This window comes from Acyrthosiphon pisum, chromosome A1, assembly GCF_005508785.2.
Source record: "Acyrthosiphon pisum isolate AL4f chromosome A1, pea_aphid_22Mar2018_4r6ur, whole genome shotgun sequence".
Taxonomy (NCBI): domain Eukaryota; kingdom Metazoa; phylum Arthropoda; class Insecta; order Hemiptera; family Aphididae; genus Acyrthosiphon; species Acyrthosiphon pisum.
The window spans coordinates 105,240,235-105,259,986 of NC_042494.1; the positions used below are offsets into that span (position 1 = coordinate 105,240,235).

At 31.5% G+C, this 19,752-nt stretch overlaps 1 protein-coding gene across 2 annotated transcripts in view; it reads left to right on the top strand.

Moving 5' to 3' along the window:
- The window catches only part of LOC100159627, a 42,151-nt gene that overhangs the window by 3,776 nt on the left and 18,623 nt on the right, over positions 1-19,752 (top strand). Inside the window, exon 2 of one of the 2 annotated variants that reach the window (XM_016805820.2) lies at positions 5,112-5,476. The exons of the other annotated variant lie outside the window; for it this stretch is intronic. Coding sequence (XP_016661309.1) covers positions 5,468-5,476 — 9 coding nt within the window. The 5' untranslated portion in view covers positions 5,112-5,467. The remainder of the gene's footprint in view (positions 1-5,111; positions 5,477-19,752) is intronic. 2 annotated transcript variants of the gene reach the window in all.

Consider the following 19,752-nt stretch of genomic DNA (forward strand, 5'->3'; position numbering starts at 1 on the left):
ATGATTCAGTTGTAGAGTGACTTTACATAGAACTTATCATAAGTGCCCCATGCATTTCGTTTTTTGTAATTCACAAGTTTTTAAAATTTTGCAACAAATACATTTTAGAAACACTTTTAGTAATATCTTGATAACCTTGAAGTTTCATTAAGAAATTGTTTTAAAAGTAAGTTTATTTTCAACTTTTTCGTTTATGTATTAAGTAGTATTAAGAAAAGCATGTTTTTTAAAAAAAATTTTTTATTTTTTTAAACTTGACGAAATAATAATACAATGTACACAATTTGGTCAAATATATTAATTAAATATATAAATATACGTTAATTGACTTATATTAGATAATATTTATTAACCAATACACGTCACACACCAGCAAATTGTGAAATGAAACTTCATTCGTGGCAATTCAAGACGTATTAATAACAAGTTTAAACATCAATGATTCTATTATTTTACTATTATTTACTTTATTATTACTGTAAGACCAATGAAACTGGCATTTTTATTAAATATTATTACATAATAAGTAATAATATAGGTACCTATAACATTACGTGTATTAAAACTCTTGTTTGGGTAGTATAAGTATACGTTTTATTTATTTAAGCTCAACTCGTTTAATTTTTTTATCTTTACCTATACATACCAATTGAGTCGTGAGGGATTGTACTTAAAAAGATTACACTCAATGTTTTAAAAGTCGCCTTGCAATATTTCGGCGTAAACAGTGCCTACATTAAAGGAGTGTTATTGAATACACATTAAGCATTATTATTTAGTGTACATGGATATAAAACGAAAGATTCAAGGATGAGGCTTTCGCAAGTTTGAGGGAGATTATAATTTATTATAATATTATTATTGTTGTTAATGATGTTGTCGTCTTTGTATATTTATCTATTCCTAATATAATAATACTATGTCGTAAAAAATTATGAAAATACTGTTAAAAACAATAATATTCTATTAACTGACGCGGACGTCTTCCGTCGCCAGAGTTGCGGCATGACTCACAAACTGCCATGATATTGTCGCCATGGGGCTACGCGCAAACGAACAACAAATGCGCTGTAACCTTCGTGCAGTCTATAATACTGCAGTGTATAATGTATGCGTTTTATCGGAAATAATGATAATAATACGTCCTATGAGACGTGTATAAGTACTATGCGGTGATTCATATATTTATACTATTACAACCTGCTAAGACACTTTCCGGTTCCCATCGCATTTACACCTATGCCATACGAATTTTGAATTGATTAATACATGCATGCAATTAATGAAAATCTAATATTCGTAAATGGGCGACTAATACGTCGTATCTCAAAAAAGTAACATTTTCAGGAGAAACAAAAATATTACAACGCATGCAATGTAATACATTTTCATGATAATACAATATTATAGGGACTCTTGGTGATGTTAATAGGTATAAATATTTCTAAAATATTCAAATGAATTGTATAGATACCAGTGGAGTATCCAGAATTTTTTTCGGGGGGATGGAGGGGTACAACCCCTTAAGGCCCTGGATACGCCACTGATAGGTGCTAATGTACTATAATATTAGGTATAATATCTAATATTATATCATACGTAAACGTAATAATACCATATTATACAGTATGCTATAATATTTGAGATTTAGATATATTTGCAAATTCAGGAAATTGTTATTAGTTCTGCCTTCTCTATAAAAAATAAACACATCGTGAAGGCTTATTTATAATTATTGAATTTCAGAAATTTTATCACTAGTGCACTACATATTTTATAATTGATACAGGGTGATTCAACAACCAATCTTACCCCCATTATTCCTTCAATAATGAATTTATTTAAATTCGGATTTTTGGAACTTTTAAGAATAAAAAAAAGAGTCTAATATTACATAAGAGTATTAGACACATCTTTTTTCGAGTGTTTTTTTTTTGTCCTTGGTCTTTTTTACCGATTACCAGACGCACCATAGTGAAGTCCTAAAAAAAGCGTGTTCATTACAAAATATGTTGCATACACGCGTAGAGAAACATGCACCGCGCTTACCGCTCATCTACCCAATTGAAAATTTTTTATTAATCTCAAATCTCGATAAGCATTTGAATATCACAATCATACATTAGCCACCGTAGTCCATATCTATTGTGATGTATAATAAGAAAAATGTGAAACTTGACACCACCGAAATCCCTGCTCATAATAATTATACATATACGATATACTTACACAATATACAGGGGGATTCTCTTATCATAAATTAGAAAATATCTCAGGAAATGTGTTATTTTTATTAAATTTGAAGAACTAAAACTGACAGTTACGGAAAATTAATGCAACATTGTATGTATTTAAAATCATTAAAAAAAAAATTTTTAAATTTCCATTATTCCTTGAGATATTGCCTGCAAGTTCACGATAAGAGAATCGTCCTGTACTCAAGTCAAACACGCGGAGAACCTGTCCTCGTTGCATTCCTCGCCAACGACCCCAACACCCGAAGAACAGGTATACTAATATAATAATATATATTATTGTTATACTTACCAATAGAATATCTAGCTGAGTAAAGGTACCTATATATATATGTATATTTGTACCGATGCGTGGCGGGACACGTTGGAAATGATTTTAATCTCGTTGCCCCGACAACGACAGCTTATACTTACTAGTTATACTTTAAGAATATACCGCACAACACTGTATAACTATATATACCGATAAAATAGATGTTATATAAGAAAAAAAAACGTTGGTAAACACCATTTGGAATATTTTGTTCTCTCCCTGTATAGACACAGAAGAATATAACGTGCATCTTGCATGAAAATCAGACGCCAGACGCAGTCAGACGCAGTCAAAATATTTTGATCCATGCATCTTGATTCAAGTCTCTGAAAATGTCACCATTTTATTGTGTTTTACGTGTAAGAGGTCCAATGTAACTATAAAGTGACATTCCGTGACACTGTCTGGAATTTCATTTTATCGGAGATTTCTATTCACCCAAATAGTTATACATACCTTAGGGCTACGGGAAGAGAGTTCAGTTCTAAAATTAAAATGACATCTCAACCATTGTCATGAAGCGATCGTGCTCGGAATAAATACGATATTGATGTGATTTTAATTAAAATTGCTTTATTCTGCAGTATACAAGCACCACAAACTTTTTAATTTTAATAGATACTTAGTATAATTTTAGTAAATGGCAATTTTATTGGTATCAAGTATTTTTTCGCAATCAGTCTATGTACGATAATAGTTGAAATGAAATATATAATATGAATCAAGCTGTGTCAGTCGGATAATATATTAACCAATAAAATGGCATCCAATATGATTCCATTAATTGTTATTGCAGTTATAAGTGCACTTTCAAATTAATAAATCGACTACACTATACGCACATGCTGATTTTCTCACATTTTTCTGAAACAATAATTTCAGCAACTTTGTTATTGTTATTAATCTAGGTCGAAACTGTCGTGCCTTTTATTATGAACGTTTCATAATAAACATTTTTAACGTGATTAGTTTTGAGTGAATTTTTATCACGAGCTGTTTTGAATTATTATTAATCAATAGCAGGACTTATGGAAAAGTAATTTATTAAAATATTTGAAATCGTAATAAAACTATATTTCATAAGAATAATACATTTTCCTACTATATTTTGGTATACTTATATACATATATATGGACATTGGACATATTGGTGGAAACCATGGTACACCATCATCATGCATAATAATTATTGTGGTACAGAACGATCGAAGTATCGAACAGATCATCGATTTTGTACGTAAGTCTGGTTTTCTTCATAGTAGTTTATACCTAAATATTAGGATTTAAACACGCAATAAAAATATTCTAAACAAAATGTGTTGTGTATAATTGTGTGTACTACTATAATAAGACAATTTTTATTGTTGTCACTCCTCAGATAATATGACTTATGGGTTATGTGACTATCTCTATAAACCGAAGTTTTATTGTGTTTTCTGAGTGGAATTACATATTTTAAAATGCTGTAAAAAATACTACGTATATATTATAATAGTAAGCCTATAAATATAATTAATCAACTTATCAAGCGAATTATTGATTTCAAATAAATATCGAATATTACAATAATATGATTATTAGTTTATAACGTACATTGCATAATATATTTATTGTAACTGTATGCGTATGGTGTACTTAATTATTAATATTTTTCTAGTTATTTTACATTGCAGTGTCGATTTTTTTATTTATAATCTTCTAAATTCTTCGTCTCCACAGTCCACACACCACTACGATATTATGCACGACGGAATAGTTTTTATTGAGATAATAAAGCATTATTAGAAACACACGTATTTCTTAGAAACTTTATTTCTCGGTAAGATATTATTATCACAATACATACATTGATACATTGACTTATCGAAATAAACGTTAAATAATCTTTTAAATGTTTAATGGCAATATTATTATTAATCAGTAATAACGATGATTGCGTTATGTCGTATGCGATATGCATCACTACAGCCATACAATACAATATTGTAATATAATGACCAATATTATAATCTGCAAATTGCAATGATTCAATTGCAACAGTTGACTACTTTTTTTTGTTGTTTACCAACTTAATTTCAAATTAAAGGTTTTTACGTAATCACGAAAAAATACATGGTAAAGTGATACATATATATATATATATATATATATATATATATATATATGTTTAACGACGATAAATAAAACACCACGCCGCCCTTCAAATTAGGAACCAGGAAAAGTTACATGATTCAGACACGAGAACGATAGGTATAGTGGCAGGGCTGGGCTATAAACAGTATACCTAAACACGCACTTGTACCTTACTATATTTTAATATAATCGTGAGTGCGCGAAACTACAACTCTTCACAATACTGTATTTTGTCATAAGAAACTCGAATGATAAAGAGTGAAACGATGAAACGATAACCATCGCGAGAGGCATAATAATATATACACGACACGGAAATACGTATACAAAGAGCCTATACCGAGCCATACCCATACGCGTCATACAAAGTACAAACTAAACGTGATAAAAAGTCTTAAATTATCCTACAGGTGTTTTATGCATGTGCACACGGTACATACCGGGTAATGGAGACGGACAAATCTTTCGTGAAAAATATCGTTTAGCAAAACATAATCGGCCAAATGGATTATCGTCTGACCACTGTACATTAACCAGCTCATTCCAATAGTTGTTGTCTAGAAAATTACAACAATGCTGTATACTTCTTCAGTACCTACTCCATGATATTGTTATGTCGTTGTCGCATCCGTTTGTGACTGGCCAGACGAAAACTGCTCCTCGCGGTGCGTACATCTAATAACTGGAAACCGTCCGAGTGACCATAATCGGGTAGCGCCGAGTGGGAGACATCGGCAACCTGTTTCCCAGAAGAGCGCCCCAAACAATGCGACAGGTATGACTGATCGTTCAAATCTTTTTCGTTTCGATGTCACGTACGTGTGCGCGATGAATATAATATTATACATCGTTACCCGACCTATTCTGCATAATATTATTTGATACACTGCATGAGCATGACAGTATCGAGTAAAATATCGATTTCGTACAGTTGTATACTTGTATACCTATATCACGTAATAATGGAGAGCATTCACCTATTATTAAACATAATATATAAAGGTACTTAACAATATTTTCTGTGGTTTATTTTAGGTTTTTTTTCGATATTTTAATTTTTTAATTGTTATATTTTATACACTTATAATGTGCCTCATAAAATATTGAAAAAAAAGATAAAATGTTGTAACCTTTAAGTTTAATATAATAGGTAAATTCATTCGAATCTTGAATACTAAAACTATTGAAGTTAAACGAGAACTGTTGAATATAAATTGTCCATATAACGCACTCGTAAGACGAAGACAACAACAAATGCGCATAAGATACTGATACCGCCTCATAACAATGAACGTGTATAAAATTGTGTAGTGGTATTGTTAATTTTTTTTTAACTAGATCTACACGTTGACCAATATTTTTCAGATTGCTTATTTTATTTATTTAGCTTTTAACAAAGAGCTATTAGGTAGAACTCGACAAAAACACAATATTTTTGTAGAGATGTATTGTAATGACAATTTGCATAGTATTAGACTATTAGATCTCATTGTCCGTCGCTATTTAATATAATATATAGGTACGCACGGTCAAAAATATATTTTTTCTCCAAGGTATAGTAATTTCTAAATATCATAAATCATAATGTATTAAAAATACTCTAACGGCATATTATTTCAACAAGACTTTCAAAGCTGACTGAATATATTTTGCAATAAAAATAATATATTGCAGATGCCACTTGAGGTCATTAATTTATTTTATTAGAAAAAAAACAATTTGCTTGGGCTCGGGTATAAAAGCGGGAATAAAAACGTGGTTATGATTATGATTTTAGTATCAACGGTATTTCGGTCTTAAACGGTTTCTGGTTTTGTTAATTATTTCGGTTTATGTTCGTGTATACTATATGCACTGCAGTTACGTTCCGCAATGGTTACAAGCCCCACGGCACGATCTTGAGCTTGTTTTCTCGATTTGAGTAAAATAAAATAATATATTAATAATATGTAACCACGCGCGCGTGTGTGTGCAACGGCAACGTGCAGTGCGTAACGGTTTTAACTGTTTTACTTTTTTAATACGAAGGTATAAGTAGATATTTAAATCTGTTCGCAGTTCGAGAACGAACGTGTGCAAAAATCGTTAAACCCAGCTGCAAACCGGTTAGTCGCGTGGTAGATTTGTCAAAACTTTTTTATTATTATTCAAATTGTTTGATAAAAAATTTAAATCTACGTGCATAATCGTATGCGCGGTGATCACTATAATGTTATATAGTTCACGCATGCTGCGAAATACATTATGTTATATATTATATCACACGCGGGCACGCCCTACCTATATAACGGGAATTATTGCAATAATATTATTATCATCATCATAACATTATGTTATAATAATATAATATATTCGTATTGGCACGGGCCGTATCGGTATCGGAATTTTAGGGGAATAGGGCCGCGTGACTACGATCTTGGACAATTTTTTTGTCCACGCCCTCATCGTCCGAGCGTCTTAATAACTTTCAGCTTTGGTACGATTATGTATGACCTAGACCTGCATTATTTTTAAATGTCAATCTCTCTAGCTCCTATACGGTCATATTGATTTATTTATGATTTATGAACTTAAAAGTGTTCAATGTATATAATGTGTACAGTGTCGAATGTTTGTAATGATATCTAATTTTTATTTGTCTATATAATAAACGTTTGTTACGACAGCGCGGGTGTTTGACGCGTTTTTGATTTTAATATTTATAGTCATGTCAAAAAAAAAGTGGAAACATTGAGTAAGACGGAAAATTAAACTGTCGCAAACATCAATTCAAAAGATAAATGTAAAGCTGTCCACTATAATATATCGACATTTTTGTTCATGCTTTGATATTTGAAAGAATTACCTACTAAAAAAATACTAAAACACTAATTTAAAATAAAATTGACTTATGTAACATCTGCTTATATGTTGTACGTTAACAATAAAATAATGCTTGTATAAATAATGTTTATGGTTGTTTTTCGCTGATATTGATCTAAAAGAAATCTGGAAAAAAACACTGCAATGTTCAATAATTTCGTAAACGAATACTACAAATTATTATTATAATATAATTGCCCACATACATTTATGATTTATATTATTATAAATCATATTGAAGTAAATAAAAATATAAACTGTCTATAACAATACGGAACATTAAAAATAAAATATTATTGTTCAATAAAGCTTTATAATATGTTCTAATAACTTCTAAAAAACATGTTTTACAAATCACGCGTTCGTATTGTTTAAATTTAAAAATAAAAAATAACCAAAAGTACCTACATATATTCCATTTATATTATGTTTCTCGAAAGTGCAATATGTAAGCAAATACACAACACATGATTAGATTAGGTACTATAATCTAATTTTACTACAGAAAATTACGGTCGTTTTAACTTTTTGCAATCACTATCATAGTTATAGAAAAAAAATCTGTTGAATATTTTAATAATAATATATTTGTTTGAAAATAAAGCTGTGATCAAATATTCAAATCGAAGGATACGTAAAACGAATGTTTGGTATTAATAAGCACGTTCTCTCCGGAATCACGAGATTTTTACCATAAAAACTTAAGAGGAATTATATATCCAATATTGAAATGAAATCTGAACGTAGAATATTTTAATTTTGAAGTGCGTGTTTATATAGGTTTATTAGTGCATAAACACCGTGATCATATATACACACACTCATTCGTATGTTAAACGGGATTTATATTTTATATTTTATAGTATAGTCTCTGCTTGAACGGTGAATAAGTGCATATTTTAATTTTAATTGTCTGTTATTTGTTTTGGCCGTTACACGTGGTGGGTCCATTAATATTGTGGAACGGTGTTGTACAGATGAAACCAAATGAACCTCGAAAGCAATCGTAATGGGAAAAGCAAAAATTGTCATTAGAAAAACTAATTTCAACACGTTTCGTTAAATTGACTACATAATTACATAAAACATATTATATTCTCATTAGATTATGAATGTAACGTATGCTGTTATGAAATATCTATATTAACAAAAGTTTAAACTATCGTTATCGTGAATCACCTGTGTATTTTTGTGTAAAATATTACTATAATGTGAAAACGTATCATGATTCGATAAAGACATTTCGACAAAAGCACATTCATACTCCAACCACTCTATGTAAAATAATGACAATATCGTTTATGCCCATATATTTATCACACCATTTCAGTGTGACAAATGGTACATATTATACATTATATTATAATGTAGGAGTTGAGTCGATCTAATAATTATTGCGATCGTGCCAATACGTAATAACATATTGATGGTGGTCATTCAGCAGTCGTTTATAAACGTCATCACGAAACGTGCGTGTATTGAGGAAATCGTAAAACGAAAAGAAAAATATTATCAACTATCCTGAACGATATAACTCGGCAAGATTTTTAGGAGCCGATTCCACCAAGCCGAATTATCTATACGAAACTTGTATAATATGCGTGTTATTATTATTAAAATTATTATTTACACAATTACACTCTGGGCGAAACGACTTCTCTTGCAAGCCGTGCTGAAGTCATCGGAATGGGAGAACTCTGGGATCAAACCGCTTGGTCGCCACCGCATATATTATACTGTACTATGTGACAAGCCCTAACTTGAAAGTGTACTATAAAATTATTGTGTGCACATCGGAGGTGGACAGATCGTTTCTCGTCGGTTGAAAGCGCTAAGTGCCTATAGGGAAATAATAATAATGTATTATAATGCCTATTCTTGCATGTAACTACACTACAGGACATGGGTAATGACTAATGGGTATTAGATAATAATATGTTGTATTAAATACACTCCCGTATTCGTTCGACGATATCGAACGTGAATATAAAAAATCTATCCACTCAATACAGCACGTCACACGTATATATAGTGGACAAAATCGATAATCGCGAAGACCGTAAAAGTATACATCATCACCCGGTCCATAGCTAGAAAACGTGGTACCTTTACTACGTATTTACTATTTAATAGTCACATACTTCTATACGACTGACTCTATATTGTATAGTCATCTGTGATAATATAATTGGTATATATACCTATGATTATAATTTATATGTGCATTGTGTCCGGTGTACTAATCGTTTATCGTTTATTATTACAATATCACTGCGAACGTAGTCTAAAACAGTGACATTGAGATCAAATACATTTATTCAAAACTGAAATGAAAAATAAAATAGTATGTGATTACAAATAATTCTGAGTCAGCAGCTATAGCTCGAGTCGTTCTACCCGTATCGCTGTACATATCATAATAATAATATGAACATTTAATTGTCCGTGATCATCGGACGAGGGAACAGCAATATAAACTAGACCGCGCGTTCGTATATTAATATCGGTCAGATTTCAGAAAGTGTATAATACACACATTTAATTCGTCCGCAATAATATATGCGCGTTTACAAGTTTTTACTATAATATGATTCGCGTGGTGCGACTTCCGCTCGAAAATAATAATTGCTGATTGTGTTATATATACTTATATGTGGATAGGATTTCTTTAACTATACGGCCGAATGTATACATATAATATCATGAAATAGCGCAGTAACGAGGAAGTGTGTTGTTTTCGCAACAGTAGCTTCGAACTATTTTGTCGAGGCGCCGTGAAAACGGACTATGGCTAAGGTTGTAGTAAGGTTTGCATAATATTATATTATTTCCGAATTCGCAGTCCCAGAATTATACGCCTGCACCTCACGCGTGACTGCGGACATATAAGTATATAGTAACATAAATATTATATTTTTAGTTTTTACGAAGGTAAATTTTTAGGAAAACAGAATCCCGACGTTATATTTTATTATTCTATATGCGCACTCCCGTTCTCGCATATTATAATATATTATAGGCTAACTGTGTCTTCCTCATATTTTCCTTGACGGTTGTTCTTTCTTGTTTGCAACATATTATATTATATTAGCATAATAATAATTGTAAGCCAGCCGTTCCTGGTATCCCAGCTCTTCTGTTCGTATTCATATAATATTATTTTAAAAAATTGTAGCGACGAATTATTGTTCGTTTTGTCGACCTTTGACTTCGACGCATCGCATTCAATCGTGAAATATACAATAAAATAATAATATAATATACCTAATAGTCTTAAGTAGTACCGACTTTGACGCGATCGCTTGTATTATAATGATAATGTTTAGGTACGTATCCTGTCGACTATTAATTATTATAATATTATATTATACATTGTGCAAAATTTCCGTGTACAACCATTAGCCAAACGTTTGACGTTTATCGCGTTTATCTCGATCTGTGGATGCGTCGCTGCAATATTATACCGATTTCAGAAACAAATTAATTTCGTACACAATTATATAATATGGACGTGCTCTACTATTTTATTATGGCGATTTTCTGTTATCATTTTTATTACATCGCGTTTCGATCAGTTTTATTTTTTTTAATCACACGAAAATGGCTAAAGCGAATGCTGCAGACATCGGTCGAACAGTGCTTGGCCGGCGTATAACTCTACCTACGTCACATAATATTATTATCTGCTGGAAAAATTCGAAACGCCGCGGAAACAAGAAACTGTGTATAAAGACAAAGACGCACGCTGCCAAACTCAGTGTGAATGTGTGATAACATAATAATAATGACGTACACTCGTGATATTCGCTAAGCCGTGTCTATATATTATACGTCTTATACTCAGATTAAATTTAATTAATTTTCATTTAATCTGCGTGCTTATACATACCCGCAGGCTACGACTCGTGTAAAATAATAATAAGCGATATACCATAATACCGTATATACCTATAGTAAGTGGTAATAGGCTATACCTGCCGATCGTAAATTCGATGCAGATTTTAATAGAAACCGATAGGTAAAAAAATAAAAAATAAATGTTTTCCACAAAAAAAAAAAAACGCGCTTTTTATTACTAATGACTATATACGACGTGTTCCCGTCATAGGCTTTATCGTATATATTATTATTATTATTATTATACTCACACGCGCGTTGTGCGCAGAGATACGAGCACATAGATAACACGTGTTCGCCGTGTACTACGTCCTCTCACAACGACAAACGTCTTTTGTTCGTCGCACGATTATTTTTTTCGGCATTCCGTTTCACACGCGCACAGTTGTATTATCCTTTTCCCGCGTATGTGTTACACTTGTACGCGTCGCTTTGCACCACAGCCACCGTCGGAAACGGGACCGGAAGAAGACAGCGTATGTTTCCGTGTGCGCAGTTGTGATCGCGTCGTTGTATGAGAACGATTTTTCCTGACTCGAGCAGACATGTTAAGCATGTAAGAACACTCAGGCACGTACACAAAAAAAAATTCTGTGGGGTTCATAGTAGATTTCGGGGGGGAGAGGGGTGGACCCCCAAAACCACCCTGTATACGTGCCTGGGTACAATATATTATATGCCGTGGGCCACATCTGCCTCTGAACTATTATTATACAAGACGTCTCCTGCAGGAGCTATACCCCTGAAAGTGGTTTTGGGTCCTTGATTTATTTTATAACAATTTAGTATTGTAGACGTGATTTTATATATTATTAGTGTATGTAATTATGCGTATAATATAGTCATTTTTGCGACGACTTTCAAAAGTATTTTAAGAAGTTTCGATGTGCCAACAGTCACATTTTATTATATATTATTATAATATCGATATGTGTATAAATATATTGTATAATACACGAGGACCTATACATATCACTAAACATTTTTTGAATATTATATATTATATATTATATATTATATATTATAACCAGTCTAGATCGAATAACGGGGTCTACTTATGGTGTTGCCAAATGTTATCGATTATATATTATGGTATAAATCAATATAATATAGCTGGATATAGATATGGAATATATTTTAAAGAAGTTGTATCTATACAATATATTAATATATTATTATGTATACGTATATACTTATTACTTATATTATTATATAATATTACGACACGTCATATATTTCATCTGAGATAATTTCAAAAACGATTTAGGTACACTGAACCGTTTAAAATTCACGAGTGCACTAAACGTAATAATAATATATTATACGGATTTCTTACCGGCTAATAACAAATAATAATTCTATGGAGTATAGACAATAATATGATATATAGTTACGCGCTCAAACGACGACGGTCTATATAAAAAAAACCGGAGATCTCTCGCTTATATGGTTGGTTAAGCTTACACGACGCTCGTGTGTGGGCTACCGCTGCCGTATAATATAATAATAATAATATGATATTATATACATATTTTAGTAATTGGTGTATATTATTATTAATTATTAATATAATGGATGAAGATTTGAGTTACGCGTGTAGGCGCCCGCCCGGGTTTCCTATATACCCTCGCCGAGACACGCAATATACACGACATTATGCCATATGCCCGTATACCTATCATCGTTATTGTTATTATTATGCGAAGCAGACGACGTTCAAACGCGACTTTATAATATTATAATAATTTCATGCAGCCCCGGGAAAATAGCGTCTTCCCGCGGGCGATGTCGTTCCCGAGAAAGCCGGGTAAAAAAAAAATCGTTACGAATATAATATTATAATTATTATAATAAAACAATAAATGAAGGTATATATGCTCGTACAATAGCTGAAGCTTTAGGCAACAGCGGCATCGCCGAGGATTAACCGAGAGAGAAACAATAAAATGCTCACATAATATTATGTACTTTTCGTATGAAATGTAACCTACCTGTGTAATAACTTAAGAGTTTAGGTACGATGTGAGCGGTGCAACAATGGACGAGCATTAAGTATGATGTGTATTATATTATTATTATAATATATTTTCATGTTGTTTTTCCTGCCGTGTGTGTGTGTAATTTCCGCGTATTAATTTTTACAGGAAACCGCGTGAGATTTCCTGTTGTGGCAATGTTTTTCTGGTGTACAACTGCAAAGTATAATATTTTAGTACATATTATATTATAATACCTCCATGTGAATATTTCGAGCATAGTTTTTTTACTCCCGGAAACGGGGAAACTTGTTCTAAGCGTTGGGTGCAGTATATTCAACAGCGTTTTCACTCAGCTCATTTTTCCGGCATTGTATTTTTGTTATATTACAATATAATATATAACGTTTTTATTCGGAAAAAGAAAACTGCGAATCAAAGCTACTTAAAGTTAAAACTCAATGTCCCACCGACCTGCAGCGCTGTGGATTGCACACATTTGCACACTGCTGCACATATAATTTATTAGCTTATTAGTTAATACGAATATATTATTATTTATTATAGCCACGGGGACCCATATAATATTCGATCTCGCGCTCACTAAATCAAGACGATATATTTTTACAATTATCGTTGGTAATCAAACGATTATCTTTTTTGCACATTTGACTAATTATTGTGCAACGACGATTTACGAGTACATACATTACATAAAGTCTTTAGACAAAGTTTCTCATTATGATTTTAATGGTTATATATAGTTATAATAAAGTATATAAACAATAAATAGGTATGCAACACAATTATACGATAATAAGTGGTGAAGATGATTTGACAAAAATGGAAGTTAATACAATACGTGAGTACAGACATAATACCAAACATAATATAGATGGTAATATTGTAAGATCAAAGACAACCAACAAATTTAAATATTTTTTACATGGTCAAATGAAAATTTTATTTTATTTAAATACATTATATTCATGACATTAAAACTGTAAATCGTAATAATTTTTTAAATAATGCAGTTCAATTATATTATGTAAATAAAAATAATAGCTATAAATATTTAATATTAATATAAATATTATATTTACGTTTTATGATCGACGATCGTAAACTGAAAGTGTGCAATTAGCATTATCGCGGATAATCTATAGCAAAAACAGCGACATAATAACTCTTAAAATCTTCCATTATAAATTACGTACTTAATGATACCTATTTAAAAAAGCCTTCGTGGGAATATTTATAATTAAAATTCGAGGTTCGAAAAAAAACTATACTCAAATTAGGATGTAATAATAGAATCAAATAATATTTCATAGATATATGATTATAATTCGGCTCACCAATACATTTTTACGTAACTTTTTATAAAGATTGAAATTTGGTACGACCTCATGACTAATTTGTTCAAATAAAAAATGCGTGTCAAGGATTTATTATACATGTTGACAGCAATACCTAATAAATAATAGAAAAATAATAATATTAAACATAGTATAAATAGGTATATTATATCTATAAATTAAGTTAAAAAAATAAAAATAATAAGTAGGTACCTACCTAAATGATGAGCCCTAATTATGGTGTGGTGTCATTGGTTACTACACTCTATATACAAGCGTTAAGCACATAAAATGTATATTTATTCTTAAACATAACTTTACTTACCATGCCTTTTTACTGTATAGATAAACATATTGTAAATATGCATTGACCAAATGTATTCACCACGATACTATAAGTATAATGTCAATAAATATGAATATGATTGTTAATAAATATGACGATTGATAATCAATACACAGTATATAAACTGACAACTGTAACCAATAACTGTACTGGACAGATATTTTATTAAATTTAAATATTTATATTCGTACTATTTTCCACATAATTTATCGTATTCGTATTTATTTGAAAAGTGCGTGCAGTCTCGTAAGTATCGACTAATATATAATAACACGCGTCTTTATGACACGCATAGTTATACGAGAAAGGGTACGACGGGAAAGCAAATAATTGACAATTTACCAAAACTATGAATATGTGCGAGGAGTATAATATTATATCGGGCATCGGAAAATAGAAAACAAATCGACACACGCGTTATCCTTATTTATATATATATTATATTTTTTATCGCTACATTAATATATAGGTATACTCGTCGTCGTTGTGTCAATACAATACACGGTGTCATACGACGAGATGAATCACTGCAGTTTCATCGAAATCGTATTCGTGCGAAATAAAATACGTGCCGGTTTCTCGTCTGCAATAATATTATTAATATATATACTTATACCACACCGGCACGCCGCTCATCGTCGGGTCGGAATCCTTTTTTGTTTTCTGTTTTTTATTTTTTTTGCGGTCACGTGAAAGTCGACAAAACTGCCCATAATAATATAATTGTGAGGCGTCATAATAATAATAATAATTGTTCCCTATATTCTCGGCTACTCTGCCAACCCGATGCCGGTTATCGGTGTTGTTATACCCGAACCCATCAATAATTTATTTTCTATCACATTATTATTATGTGATTTAACTTTAGTTACGTACCGCCGCGGTGGCCGCACGCAAGTCAAAAAAGACGTCGATTAGTATATTTTAGTAGGTGTTCAGTATTCGTACGGTTGTTGCGTCGATCGCTTTCAATGGGTCACGGGAGTTTGTTTTCGAGCTTTTTTAAGTTTTATCATATTTGTTAGCACCATAAGTCGGCTCCGACAACGTCTAGTGTTTAAATCGAATCATCAATCGACAACCACCCTTATGCGTCATCTTGATTGTATGCTGTCGACTGTTTGATACTACGTGCGTAAAGACGATTCTAGGACGTTTCCCCCCATAGCTTCCTCCCTGACAACAAAATTTAAGTTTAATTATTAAATTATTATTATTGTTTATTAAACAAATTTTATATTAATACCCTGATTAATATATAAATATAATTCAATACGCCATAATAACACTATTGCCAATACAAAATTCACCAATATAAATGTTTAAAAAAATATTAAACAATAATATACAAATTACAAATGCAAATAAATAAATGTGCTGTTTACGAGATTTTTTATTAAATAATTGTTAAATTAATATATAAATATAATTCAATAATGCTTTCACATAACGATAACCTTTGTTTATCAATCATTTAATTGGATAATAACTAATAAATCCATATAACGTGAATGATGATTGTGGATAGATGCCGATAATATGAATGATCGTATATTTCAGGTATAAAACAAATGAACCTGTTTTCCAACATATTATTATGTGGAAAAAAATATATTGATTCAGGGGGAAATATTTCAGTCCAAGGGGGAAACGTCCAGTACCTCTAATATCTTTGGTGAGGAAACGTCCAAATACCCGTAAAGACATACCCGGACTTTAAATGTATTTATTATTCTATATTTTCTCATAAGTCCAGTTGTACTGTACGAGTTGTCGGCGCCAACTACATACGATACAAATAGATCTCGACAGCGCGCATACAATACTAATAATTTAGAATAATAATAATGTAAAATAATATTGCACGTCGTCGTCAATTGAACTCTCAAAGTCCGAGCAGCGTCTGCAGCACACGGATGAGGAGGTGTCGTCGGTTGTCGTCGCGTAGGTACTTGCGTGCGACAAATAATATACTTATTATAAAATACCGCGGGAAAGACATCCACCTATTTTCACTACTCAACGAATAATAAAAAAAAACCGTTTCCCGTTAATCATAACGTGCTGTACGTTTCGGTCGATTACAAAATACCTAATAACAATAATATTTTGAAATGTATACTTACCCTGCATAGACGCAATATAATAAAGAATAACATAATAAACCCGCGCCGAGGACTGCGTACAACAATGCGCATCGCACAGCCGATAAATACTAATACCTTATTATTATAATATACAACTGCAACTGGCATCATAATGATATCGTATCATCATGTATATACATTTTTATCATAAAAAATACAGTAAAAAACGTTCAGTCAGTCAGTCATTCGGTCGGTCTTCGTGAGATGTGGTTTTACCGGTGCACAATATTTTTATATTATACGCGATATTGGACATACCGAAGATGAAAAAAATCAGTTTTCCGCGGCGGGCGGTAAAGCACGATTGAGCATAGAATATTTTATGTGATGTTGCCAAATTCACGTTTCCAAAATTTTGTAATTAATTATTTTCACGTATTATTACACTAATTATTATAATATCTGACGCGAGCCGTGAGCCGAGCCCCTCACATAGGCGCACATTGGGTGTGAATTTAGGGGGTGCTGGAATAGTTTATGTTACACATGTCCATGGGGGGCTTTGTCCCTCACACCCCCCTTAATCCTAATACTATAACTAACTGCATTACATTAGCTTTAAATTTTTAATTAGAATGGGGTACCTAACTTTGATTTCGCGGGGTAACTTTGATACCCATATATTTTTTATTCACCAGAGTACCATGATAATTAAATTTTTTTTTCATAAAATGGGGTTACTTTGATATCACATTAAGAAATATAGGTATCGAAATTGCCCGTTGTGTTACTTTGATAGCATATTAAAAAATATTGATATCTCAAAAGATAATTTCAGAATTTTAAAAATTAAAACGTTAAAATATTGAACTAGTTGTAACTAATATTTAATTTTGAGAGTTTTATCGTTAACACTACAGAATTTATCCATATAATAAAAAATGAAATTGTCATAAAACAGTAAAAAATTATCAAAGTTACCCCATTTTACTGTACTACTTTTATTTTTAAACTATGAGAACTTTTTTCGTATTTGTGATAGGTATCGAAAAATTAAAAACAATGTTACACAGTCTATGTTCTCTTCTTCCTAGTAGGAACATTTGGTTGCATAACATGAACTATAAGTTTAGCCATAGTGGTTCTTATCCACGCAAAACCATTTTTACTATGTTTTACATTTGTAAAACGGAGACCACACATGCGTGTGTAGCATCCTTTTAATAATATTTGTCATTCCGAATTTATTCAATTCAGCGTAGCCCGCAGATTAAATAAATATATTAGTAAAAATCAAGTAATAACCAAAGTTATAAATAGAAGATTTCGTACCCAACCGTAATCCCTAAGATAGTATAATTTTCTATAATAATATCATTGCTGCATATTGACAAAAGCTGAAACACTGAAATGTGCATTCCACACCACCGACTACTCCAGTATTAGTTCCGTGAATTCACACCAATACTGTTTTAATCGGTAATTCGTGAACAGTTATCATTTAATTGGCATGGAAAAAAAAATTCCGAACCAATAAACCCACAATAATTTAAAAATGATTTGTGAAATACTGAAATGAAATTGGGGGTGCTAGTTTGAAACGTGGGTTCAAGCACCCCTCTATGTGCGCCTATGACAAAACCCCCTACCTCCAAACCCGTAAACTTTTTTATATTTAATGAATTTAGTTTATGAAACTAAAATAATTATAATAATAAATTTACCCTTTTTCCTTAATAATATGATAATTGATAGCTTTGTATTACCTATGTTTGTATTGTTAAACGCGTAGGTATGCTTTATTGGCGTTATTGCCTTATTCATATTATATACCCTAATATATTATAATCGTGCGAGTACGAATTTTGTTGACATTTATTTTGCCATTATTAATAAATAGGTAAAAGTACCAATAATGTAACCATATTTTATGGACAGATGCCGATAACTCATTGAAGACGCATGCCAGTATTGCCGTTTTTACATGAAATATGAATTCGGCTATTAAAGGCTGGACCGCACTAAATGGGTCACTATGTATGGGACATTATTCAGGTCAATATTATGTAACATAAAAATTGCGGACGCGAGTTTCGTTGTCATAATAGTATAATACTAATTGCGTACAGAGCTTTTTTTAAATAAAAACCTCGTGAGTTGTGGACACAAATATACTTCACCCCTTTTTCAGGACTTAGGATAAGCTACCAAAAAATTGCTAGTTGGGGTTAAAAATATTTGTGTCTTGCAAAAAAGCAAGTTTTTAAAATTTTGTTAAATTATTTAAAGTTTTAATTTTGTGGCATTTTTCATTATGCGATGAAAACGGAACTTGAAACCATCAATCACACGTAACTCGTTAAGTTTTTCACTATACATTTTTATACAGAAAATAAACGAACAGAAAGACGACAGAGTATGGTTGTCGATAAAAACTGATTAAACATGGCCAGTGATTTCAAAAGCAACGGCACAATCTTAATCGTTAATATCAAACAGACATTACTAATTTCCCAACGTCCACA